At 45.5% G+C, this 11,802-nt stretch overlaps 1 protein-coding gene across 1 annotated transcript; it reads right to left on the bottom strand.

The window, feature by feature from the left end:
- Window positions 1–474: 474 nt before the first annotated feature.
- Window positions 475–9,628, bottom strand: GAR1 (GAR1 ribonucleoprotein). The gene is made up of 7 exons (XM_058667345.1): window positions 9,463–9,628; window positions 8,906–9,122; window positions 6,492–6,646; window positions 5,959–6,018; window positions 4,755–4,908; window positions 2,881–2,949; window positions 475–593 (listed from the first exon to the last, which is right to left on the bottom strand). The coding sequence occupies exons 2-7, from the start codon at window positions 9,105–9,107 to the stop codon at window positions 475–477; spliced, it is 759 nt and encodes a 252-aa protein (XP_058523328.1). The 5' UTR covers window positions 9,108–9,122; window positions 9,463–9,628.
- Between the last annotated feature and the right edge of the window lie 2,174 nt (window positions 9,629–11,802).

Genomic DNA, 11,802 nt, shown 5'->3' with positions numbered 1-11,802 from the left:
AATAAAAAAAGTTAATCTCAACTATGTAAAGATTGTCAAAAATAAAGAAAAAATGGGGAAAAAGTTAATCTCAAAATAATCACATGAGGAACTTTGAAGAATTCAAGGCAATATGAAAAAAATTTTTATTTTGTAATTTTTTTAATAACAATTACATGGTAGATGAAGATGCAAGGATCTAGGTTTAGGGAAAATTGGGTGTACTCATTTCTTCCAAATTTGCTATTTCTTCTTGGGCAACATGGAATTATAAGAGAAACAAATTTTTCACGGACATTCTTAAGTCCCTTTGCATATTTATACTATTATTAATTCTGCTGTAATTCTATTATCAAAAAGGATAAGAAAAACTAATTATGATAAAAATCAAGGAGATAGATACGCCCCTCTCAGAAACGAGGGAAGAAAAACAGTATCAGTAGACGAAAAGGTTCCACGCCGTGCTCCTCTCACTGCCATGCTTGTTTCTAGATACTACGCTGGCAATGGTGACCCAAAGTTTTCCTTTTTAACATCCCCACCCGGGAATCTGAACATGTAGTAGGCAATCCGCTTATTCCTTAAGATGAGTAGCAATGTAGACACCTTCTGTGCTTTAAAAATAATAAAAATGAAATAGGTGCAAAGTTTCACATCCCATGCCGAGTGAAGATTGATCAGGAATGTTTTTCATAGCTCCCACAAGAATAGAACCATCCCAACTTTAGATTCACAGTAAAACATTTTAATTGATTTTTAACTTTAGATGATGCTAACACAGCTGTTCAGAGCGGGATAGGTCAAGGGTTAGGGAAAAGTGGGTGTGATCATTGTCTCCAGATTTTCCATTTCTCCTTGCTTAGGGCTGGGTGCAGGGAGCGTTAAGCGGCAGAGCCATACCCAGCCTCCCAACTGCTCCAGTCTCCAGGGATGGAGATGGCCACTTGTTATCAAGCCACGGTCCCAACATGGCACATACTCCAAGGGTTCGGCCCAGGCGGTTTCGATAGTTCTGAAATGTTGTTGACCTTGCCAACTCAAGGATGAGGGCACCCTTTCACTGTCCATTGGCTGACAGTCGACCTCAGGGTCTCCATTAGCCCGGATTTTGCTGTCATCGTTTGGCTGGGGTAGTTGTCCAATTTGTCCTGTCCTCCTTCCACGGGGATGGTAGAGACATCCCCTGCAGGGCTCAATTTGCTGCCGCATCTTCGATATAGATCTGAGCCAGCTGTCCACTATTCCATCTTTTCCAGTGAGGCCTAGTTCTTGCAGGTGGGCCAAGACCCCTAACCAGGTGACACAGGCTCTACCAGACCCCTGCCCCAGTGCCCACCGCACACAGGCTAAGGACCCAGGTCAGGTGACTGGGGACCCAGTGGACCCTGCCCCCAGGGCTCATGGACCTGGCCCCAATGTGCATAGCAAAATTTCAAAAGCAATTATCAACTGCAATTAGCAAAGCCGCTTTACTAATTGAATTCTGTACTAAAACCTAAAAGGGAAATTACAATTTTTTTTCCTAATAAAAGGTATTAATTCATTTCCTTGAATGGCAGGGTAACAGAGGAGACAGATCTCCCATCAGCAGTTCGCTCCCTAGGTGGGCCAGGCCAACGCCAGGGACCTGACTGGAACTGCACTCAGATCCCCCTGCGGGTGGCAGGGGTCCAAGCACTTTGGTCATTCTGCTGCTTTCCAAGGCTCTTCAGCAAGGAGCGGGATGAGACGAGGAGAAGCCAATACTAGACCCAGTGCTCTTATGAGATACCAACACTGCAGGTGGAGGCTTAATGTGCTGTGCTCAACACTGGCTCAAAATGTGACAAACAGGAAACATTTTTGAAAGGTGTGTAGATTGTAAATAATCTTTTTTTTTTTTTAATTCTGAAATTTGTTTTTTTTTGTTTTTTTTTTTTTAGATTTTCATTTTTTACTTTTATTACAAAGTCAGATATACAGAGAGGAGGAGAGACAGAGAGGAAGTGGAGCTGCCGGGATTAGAACCGGCGACCATATGGGATCCTGGCGAGGACCTTAGCCACTAGGCCACGCCGCCAGGCCCGATTGTAAATAATCTTAAAGTACAGTTCCAGTAATCTAAAATTACCAATAATATATGCGAACAAATCCTTTTCTATCTACAATACATTGAGTTTAAGCGTTACTATTCCTCTTAAACAAAGAAACAGCTTGGCTTAATAAACACACTCTAAACAAATTAAAGGAATAAAATGTTTTATTTAAAAACCCAAATATGTTTCAAATAAAACTGTTCATTGGTTAAGCACCCACAGAGTGCCAGGCACTATACAAAACATATGAAACATGGTTCACGCTCTTTTCGAGCGGAATTGTTGCATCGCATCCATCTTCCCATCAAGCCGCCATCTTACTGCAATGCCACAAGATGACCCCATCTTCAAAACTTGCTCAAGACACAAGTTTCCACTCCACAGCAGAAGTAGATCATTCCGATCGATGCAGAAGTCAACCAGAGAAATCTGTCCACCACACCTAATGTCCTCTGCCTGATTAAGAGAAAAATTCAAGAGTTAGCAGGATGGAAAACAGGTTTTTAAACAATATTCAGATCTCAAATTTAAAATCAGCATTAGTTGCTATGTTTAGTAAGCCACTTGTAAACCTTAACTGTCATTCACATCATTTCAGTTTTATTTTTCAAACTAGTAATGCAAAAAAATAAGCTGGAAGTAGGTTAAAAAAAATAGAAAAGGGAAAGCAACAAAGGGATAAAGAAGAACTCATAAGCTATACTCATGCACATTAACACCATGGTGGTCCACACGGTTGGTGGGTGACAGAAAAAACAAACCGGAAAACAAGAGAAAATGGCAAGCCACATCAATTCTAGAAATTCAACCCTTCTGTTTCACTCACCTCGGAAACCACCGCCCCCTCTTCCTCGGAAGCCCCCACCTCCGCCGCCCCGTCCACCTCTGAAGCCACCTACAAAGGAAACACCGATGAACCGCGGGCTCCCATTCCAATCAGCCTCCAAGATGAATGCACTGGTACAGTTGTAAACAACACTGATTCACGTTTCCTGTCTCACCAAAGTTTTTATGGGATCACAATGGAAAAACCACAGTAAGTGACCAGTTAATTGGTCAATCACCTTTCATACAAGTATCCCATTTTAACAAATCAGCACAGCTTGTAAGCTCAGAGTATAATGTAGTCCTAGTGTTAAAAGCAAGATTATCTCAGCTTCTGCTTGCAGGAAATGCTTTTTTTGACTGAACTTAACAGTTTGATTTAACTGACGGCTTTTATCCTAAGAACAAGTCAGGGCAGAGCTGGGAGGCTGTGCCCTGGGAACGCTGGGACAAGGGTACTGGGCAAGGTGGACTGTGCTACGACAGACCACGAACAACGCTCAGCAGTGGAGGAACCTCATGTTCTAAAAATTTCTTAGGCATTTTCCTATTAGTCAACACATTTGGCTTCCTACTTTTTCAGTCTCCTTTTTACTTGTTTCAAGCACTAACTTTACAAACATTTACAAAAATGTAAGTTAAGGTTTTATCAGTTATGAAATTCTTTAGTGTTAAACATGAGACTGTACATACAGTGAGGGAATATTTTTAACCAAATTTCTTCAGGAAGTGTTCCCAAAAGCACTGAAGAACATTCGGATCTCTAACAAGGTTATCTCCTACCTATCTACCCAAACAAGCACTTCAGAAAGAAGTGACTCAATTAAGAAACTCCAAGGTAACTGTGGGGGCTCCCTTTCCATTAACTCAGTAATGGAGCTAAGCCCAGCTTTCCCCCTCTTCCTTTTTTTCCACTTTGGAAACTATTCACAGATCTCAGCACATCCTAGGTGGCAGTCCTGCTCATCACCCAGCTTTGCACAAAAAACAAGAGTAGCAGAGCCTTGGGGAAACACATGGATCAGAAGTCTAAAACCACAGTCATGAACTCACTGACTTGACAACTGCAGGCAGTTTTAATTCCAGCTCTGCCAGCAGGAGCAGCGCAAATGTCAACCTCAGAAAGCCTCCTAAAATAAGGTTATCATCTCCATAAAAACATCATTTACCATGAAAGGTTCTGCTGAATATTAAAGATACACACGGGGCCCAGTACAGTAGCCTGTGGCTAATAGTCCTAGCCTTGCACCCACTGGGATCCCATACGTGCACCGGTTCTAACCCCGGCAGCCCCACTTCCCATTCAGCTCTCTGCTTGTAGTCTGGGAAAGCAGTAGAGGACGGCCCAAAGCCTTGGGATCCTGCACCCACATGGGAGACCCAGAGGAGGTTCTGGGCTCCTGGCTTCAGATCAGCTCAACTCAGGCCATTGTGGCCACTGGGGGAGTGAATCAGCAGATGTAAGGTCTTTCTCTCTATAAGGGCTCCCTTTCTATATATATCTGACTTTCCAATAAAAATAAAATGAAAATCTTAAAAAAAATACACATGGATATTAAACAAACATGGCATACAATCAATACTCTCTACCAACCAAGGAACTAAAATTCAGTTTAAAACTATTCTTTATCTTACTAAAATGCATAAGATCACATGATTAAATAGCTGAAAACCCTCATAGACACTTTATTATTGTTTTTTTTCCAACCTAATTTATTTGTTCAAACTAAGCATCACTCCTATTAATACTCTGCAAATAATATGGGCAATTTAAAGGAAATAAAAGGAAACCAGGGAGGTTTGTGCACACACTGATCAGGCTGACACCATAGGAAGGATGACTACAGCCTCAGCCGCACCCCACCAGTGACTTACCGCCTCGGCCGCCCCCTCGGCCCCCTCGGCCCCCTCCGCCTCTGCCGCCTCCTCCAGCGCCGCCCCGGCCTCCGCCTCTGGGAGGGCCTTTCTCCCCGGGGGGCCGCGGCAGGAACCTCTGCAGCGGCAGCAGCTTATAGGGATCTATGTAAAACTGAAGCATGACAGAAACAATCAGTGTGCTGCCTTGGGGGACAGCCCAGTCACCACTGGAAAACCACCCACTAGGATCAAAACGGCTTGATTCCAGTCCCCACTCCGACTTCCTACAGTGCAGCCCTGGGCAAGAACTTAATTTCTTAGTACCTTAGCTTTCTTCCTCTACTTAGAATAGTGCTCCCCTCAACAACATTTTTCACTCACAGAAATTCCCACAGAAAACAAAACAAAATTAAAAACCAGGCATTAAAATGCAAAATAAGTTAACTGGCATGCCAGCTAATTTGAGACTTCAATAAAGGATCAATCTGCTTACTTACTAAACCTACAAGGTAATGGAAGTGATACAGAAACAAAGGCCATCCTGTATTTCAAGTTCATGAGGACATTTCAGACACTAAAATGTAAGGAGCTATCTCATGTTCACAGCCCTACACAAAACACAAACAGGGAGGCTTCACTCACATGAGCCAGAACAGATTTCCTGTATCCCTCAGTGGCTCAAAGAACATGCCTAACAATATCAACCCAGGCGCTCTTCCTGGTTTTATATTGAATCCAAGGCCCCAAGAGCTCCTGGGCCAAATCTGGTGGCACGAGAGCTGGAAGGATATCTAGAAGTTTCTCCCAGACAGCAATGGTCAGGTCTAGGTCTCGTTCTCCAGGCAAGTTTGCAAGTTGGATTCTATCCCATTTTTCTCCTTCACAGCATAAATCATATTATTGAAACACTTAGGAAATCATTTAGGACCTACCTTCTCCCCAAATAATACAAGTTTCAAAATCATTCATCTTATATGGAGTGCTTGGTCATGCAAGCTTTTCAATAATACAATAAAAACTAACAGTTACAGATTTTGCTAAACTAACCAAGGAATGTTTGCTAAATGCTGTATCAACTACTTTCAAAGATCAGTAAACTCATGTTTATACAGGACAGATCATCTCAACTAACATACAGCACACTGGGGCGTCTCAAGTGCCTGAGTTGGACCCGCTATTACCTTACAAAACCAAGGATCTCGGGATCACAAGCGTCACTCACCTTCTGTAGTTTTTTAAAGGAAGACGCCTTCATGTTCTCTGACAACTTAACTGAAAAATACTATTAATATTATTAAGGAACAAGTAAGAAATGAAGATGAAAGATTTCAAATCTTCTAAACTCATGTTTTTATTTAAAAACAAGACTGTATGTGGAAAGCATATTGTTTTCCACATATATATACACACACACACATATATACAGAGGGAGAGAAAGAGGCTTTAAACGAAATTTGTAAACAACTCACACTTCCAAGATACCATTCCAGTGAACCATCATATCCAAAGCAATCAATTACTTCTTCCAGCACGTACCCAACTGGCCATCATTTCTAGAACTTTCCAAAACACAACCTTTCTTTCATCTATGAATCCAGTCTATTTAGACGAATACATTCTTCTCTCTTGATTATCTTTTATGGTCCACGCTAGAGAGATGCAGTCTAAAGTTTCATTTATATTTAACTTCCTCGGGAAAAAAAAAAAAACAGTAACTTTTCAAAAATTTTTAGATCTTCCAGTTAAAAAGGATACAAAATCTCTAAGTTGTCCAAATATTTCATCCACTTTTCCAATTTGTTCTTTGTTTTCTAAATACACAGGAGCATTGAAATAAGGCACTTTATTTTCATCTGTGGTGCATTTACAAACTATGTCATCTTCACAAGGGTGCATGAACTCTCCTAATACTGAAAGAAGACAAGAAATCATCAAAACATGTAACTATTTCACATGTCACTGACCAATCTCTCCTGGAAGCTGGATTACCCCGATGTTAGTATACCCACTCTCCCACAAAGCACAAGCCCAGCCCAGTTACTACAGACAGACATCCACCTAGCCTGGCAGCTGTGACAGCCATGCTTTGTACCAGATACCTGGGTTCAATGCCCAGCACCTGCTCCACACTCCAGCTGAAGGTTATGGCTCAGGTAATTTGCCATCTATGTGAGAGACCTGGGCTGTCCTTCTGGCTTCTACCTTTACCAAGCCAGCCCCAGACAATGATACCCTCTGGGAACTGAACCAGCAGATGGGAACTCTCTCAACTCAAATAAGTGCATTTCCTGGGTTGGAATATTAACTCTATAGCATATTAGACACATGACCTAAGGAAAAATATTCACCCTCTTTGGTTTCAATGCCCTGATCATCAATATATACCTAACAACACTAACAGGTATCTATGGCTAATTGATAGTCTCATTGGAATTAGGTAGGACAACAAATATCCAGGCCTCGGGACTCAGAACAGTACCTGACATGCTTAGACCACTCAACCTACAATTTTACTTCATTGTAATGTTATTATCTGATTAAACACAGTTTTCACTCACTGGGTTTTTCCTCCATTCCCAACTTCTGTGACTCACCCTTCTGTTCTTGTCTTTTAATCCTCAGAACCACTGCCACTCTTTACCAATAGTATCAAAAACATTTTAACAAATTAATTTACTTGAACAGCACAGTTGCAGAGAGGAGAGGCAGAATGACATTTCTTCCCTCTGCTGGTTTGCTCTCCAAACGGCTGCAATGGCCAGAACCCAGCCAGGCCAAAGCGAGATGCTTAGAAGTGCATGGAGGTCTCCCAAATGGGTGCAGGGCCCAAGGACCTGGGCCATCTCCTGCTGCTCTGTCAGGCACATTATCAAAACCAGATCGGGGGTGGAGCAGCTGGGACACAGCTGGCACCCACCGGGGACAATGTATTTTGACAACATGTTACACAGTTTGCCACAACGCTGGTTCCTGCCAAATCTTAATAAAAGTACGCTGAAATCTCAAAACTACTACCTTTACTTCTAAATGACTGTCATCCCAAAACGAAAACATTCATAATATGCCGGCAGTATCAACTCTGCCCCGCTAATACCTAAGCTCAAAACCTGGAACTTTTAATTTCCAATATGAATCAAGTTCTGCAAATTTGGTTTCCCTCCAAACTTCTCACACCTGGACCTTTGCTTTTTCTTCACTGTCACCAACCTAGATCAGGCTGTCAGTGCCTCATGTGGGGACTGTTGCCAAAGCTTGTGTTCTGAGATGACTAACCATGTCCCCACCTGAAGCCATCCTGCAGACTGATCTGACCCGTTTTAATGGGCTCAGCCTTCTCCCCTCCAAAGCGCCTTCCACACCTTCCCGGACTTCACTGACAATTACTCCAAACTTCTTCTATATGGGTCTGACTTCCCCTCCTACAGTTTTCCTCTCAAGCAATTTTTTTCTCTACTTTGAAGAAAAATATGAGCTTTAGAATAAAAAGCACTTTTCTTTTCACCCATATTTACTTGTCTGAAAGGCGGTGAGAAAAGGGGAAAGAGAGGGCAGGGAGAGAGACCACTTGGCATCCCCGGTCCCTCCCCGAAATGCCTGTGACAGCCAGGGCTAGGCCAGGCCGGCACTCCTTCCCCAATCACCCCCATGCATGGGCGGGGGACCCAGGGGCTTGACCCTTCGGGATGTGGTCAACGGAAGCTGGGTTAGAAGCAGAAAAGTGAGCTCAAACGCACGAACTCCAATGGGGATGGTGGCTTCATACAGCCGTGTGTAACTAGGCCAGCCCCGTTGGCTTGGCATGTATCACTAACCTTAGGATCCTAGCAAAAAAGCTGAACCTTGAATCACACAGTTTACCCTTCTGTTAAACTGGGGGAGAAATGGGGAAGGCATGCCACACCGCCTGCACAATATCCTTCAGCCCAAACCTGGTCACACCTTCCCCGACACACTTCCAAAGCCATCAGCTTTACCACACGCCACAACATTTAAGTCCGGTCCAGAATTCTGCGCGTGTACACACTGGTCTCCGGGACCGAGCTGCGGGCTCTACCTGGGCTGCTGTCCCCACTCTTCAGCAACTGACTCGTGAACCTGCCAGGAACACGAACCCACAATCCAGCCTCCACCCCCACCTCCGAGCAGGATGAGCTTCCAGAACGACCTACTGACTACGTGTTCCGGAGGTCCTTGGTCCTGGCCCTTGTTAAAGCCCCCACGGCCACCCCCTCGTCCGAATCCTCCTCTGCCGCCGCCGCCTCGGAAGCCGCCTCCTCCGCCTCGGAAATGGCTGTTGCCGCCGCCACGGTTGAAACCGCCACCCCCACCACCCCGATTAAAGCCTCCACGACCTCCGCCTCGGAAAGACATGATCTCTTCTGCCTGCTGGGGAAAGAAAATAGGAAAAAAGTAAAATAAGGCCGCGCCTTCCGATGCATGCGGTTCCAGGGCACGCACCTCGCCAAGCCCAGGAGCGCTGGCGGGTGCGCGCCGACCGACCCCTGCTGTCCTGCCCGCCCCCCGGGGTTGGCACCTCCTCCCCTAGCAGGCAGCGAGGTCTTCACGCCGCACTCCCTTCCTGCCCCCCTCCTTCCCACAGCTAACTTGGGGACCGGCACCCCAGATTCCACAGCTTTCTCAGGCCACTCGCGGACGCCACGTGCGCCTCCCGGCCCCGCGGCGCACACACTCTCCGCCCCGCCGGGTACTTCCTCCTCGACAGTACCTCCCCGACCACCGACCCGGAAAGCGGGGCGGGAGGCAGACACGCACCGGCAGATCCTGCGGGAATCCTCCAAAACAGTCTGCAGCGCCGGAAAAGCAGCACTCTTATCCAACTTCCGACCTCCCGGTGGCGGCGGGTAGGTCCATGAGCCCCGCGACCAGCGGCGGAAGTGACGCACAAAAGCGGCGTCCTTGGCCGCGGAACTTTGCGGAAGTGCCGAGTTGCTCCGGGAGATGGAGGGTATTGGGGATCCGCCCGTCAGCCCGGGGTGAGCGCGCCCTTCCGCGGCGGCCCTTGGCGGCTGGGGCTCCGTTAGCCGGTTCTCTAGGCCCGGTGCCCTCGCTCCTCTGGGGACGAAATGTCCCCGAAGCCTCGACCCCCGCGTCCTGGCCAGCTGCAGAAGGTGCGGCCTCGCGGCTCGGGCGCGCTCTGCCCCGGGGTGGAGCTGGCCGCCTCGCACCTGTCACAGCCCAAATCCTCTGGGATTTTACCTCAGTATTTGACCCAGGCGTCGGCCTCGTCTTTGAATGAGGTGATCGGCACCTGTTTCAGAAAGTTATTGTGAATAAGAGTTTGAAATATCACTATGAACTTCACTGTGGAGTAGAAGCTTATGAAAGAAGCACCTAATCATGTATATATATTGATGGAGGTATTTTAACTTGGATTTGATAAATACGTTTTTAAATTCGATACATCTAGTTGGTGCCAGAATCAGCTGTGTTATATTTTTGCCTTATGGCATTTAGCGTTTGCATAAGGTCTGTCTCCGTGAGTATATTTTTTTATTTTACTTTTTTTTTCTATTCATTTATTCATTAATTACAGTGTATTACATGACACAATTTCATAGGTACTGGGATTCTCCCCCCTTCACCCCAAACCCCTCCCCCATGGTGAGTCCCCCCACCTTCATACATAACCACAGCCCAAGTTCCACCGAGACTCCCTAATTAAAAGCTCACACCATACAGAGTCCAGCATCCCACTTGTCCAGTCAAGTTCAACGGCCTCTTAGGGAGGCCCTCTCAGGTTTGAGGGCAGAGCCAGCAGAGCGTCACCTCGATCAATTAGATCAGCAACAATCCAGGTACGATGAGGCTGGTGCAGAGTCCACTGATTGACATAGTCCATCTTAGAGTTTCCCCTTGTCCAGTTTTCCGCTGCAAACATATAGCTGAGGTGGTTGATTGATCTACTCCATCGTCTATCTTTTCTTGGTTAATGTTTTGATTCCTCCATTTTGTTCAGGGGAATCCCCAAAGAAACTTTGAGGTGTTCCCAGTCCGTGAGTATATTTTATGTCCCACCGTTGCCCCCAACCCAGCGTGACAAAACCATTGACCTCCTAGGGAACTTTGAAGATCCCCTGGCACCTCCCCTCTTTAAAGGAACTGGCATTCCAAGAAGTAATGCCCTCAGCTGGTCAACAGTGCGCTGTTTCCTCCTGCTCCAACTCTTTCTGTCATCTTTCTGTCATCAAGTTCATCTTTCCAATGCTCGATTTGTCCTCTGGGTGGCATCATCTTCTTGGTTCCTGATCTTTAAATACGTGAGCGCTTTTCTCTGGCCCTGCGCTCCAGGGCCGTGCCCTCCCCACTCTCCTGCATAGTCCATTTCTGTTCATTCTTCCTAAGGTAGCTTTGTGCTGTTGTCAACTTATTACAGGCCTCCAGTTGTCACTGCCGCAGGTTTCCTTTGTTAGTCCTATCCTGAATCACCCAGTAAAGTCACAAGAATTCACAAGGCTAGAAATAATAACATCCTGTTCCATGTTGAGTCTTTTTACTGCCTCAAACGAAGTGCTTCCAGTCTCCACTTCCTCCTGCCATCTCTACTGCATGTGATGTGGCATTGAGCTTACTGAAGCAGCTCCTTGGTACCAGGCCCTCATTTCCTTTAGGGACAAGCCAATGTCATTGTTGCTTCCCTTTTATACTTCTGTCAAAAATTTTCTCTTGCTTGGAGAAGCCCCATTTTCCATCCACTAGACACAGGGGGCCTGTGATGTTATTCACAGGCCATACAAAAGTCAAGTTAAAAATTAGCTTGCTATAGATTTATTGAATTTTGAGTGCTGTCTGCCCTGTCTTACCAATGCCACACCAAATGCTTTCATGGCCCTTACGTGACCTGTAGGCACAGTGTACTGCTGCCTGGATCATGTTTATATTCCGGGGCAATAATTGAACTCATTTTCTTGTTTCTTTTCTTTCTTTTTTTTTTTTTTAAAGATTGATTTATTTTATTTGAAGGGTAGAGTTAGAGAAAGAAAGAGCAGCCATCAGCTGGCTCTCATCTCAGATGGCTGCAACATCCATTTGGGCCAGGCCAGCTGAA

Source organism: Ochotona princeps, chromosome 7 (genome assembly GCF_030435755.1).
Source record: "Ochotona princeps isolate mOchPri1 chromosome 7, mOchPri1.hap1, whole genome shotgun sequence".
Lineage (NCBI taxonomy): Eukaryota > Metazoa > Chordata > Mammalia > Lagomorpha > Ochotonidae > Ochotona > Ochotona princeps.
Note: the sequence above shows the minus strand (reverse complement) of the source record. Positions and strands in the feature narration are given on the sequence as shown.

Bases quoted from the DNA above. Each gene is read 5' to 3' on its own strand.
- GAR1 (XM_058667345.1), bottom strand. From the start codon at position 9,107: ATGTCTTTCCGAGGCGGAGGTCGTGGAGGCTTTAATCGGGGTGGTGGG. The intron at 6,019-6,491 runs GTATCCTTTTTA...TAATATTAATAG, and splicing joins TTGGACAACTTAGAGATTTT to TATTTTTCAGTTAAGTTGTC. The intron at 2,950-4,754 runs GTAAGTCACTGG...TTTCCTTTGTAG, and splicing joins CCGAGGGGGCGGCCGAGGCG to GTGGCTTCAGAGGTGGACGG.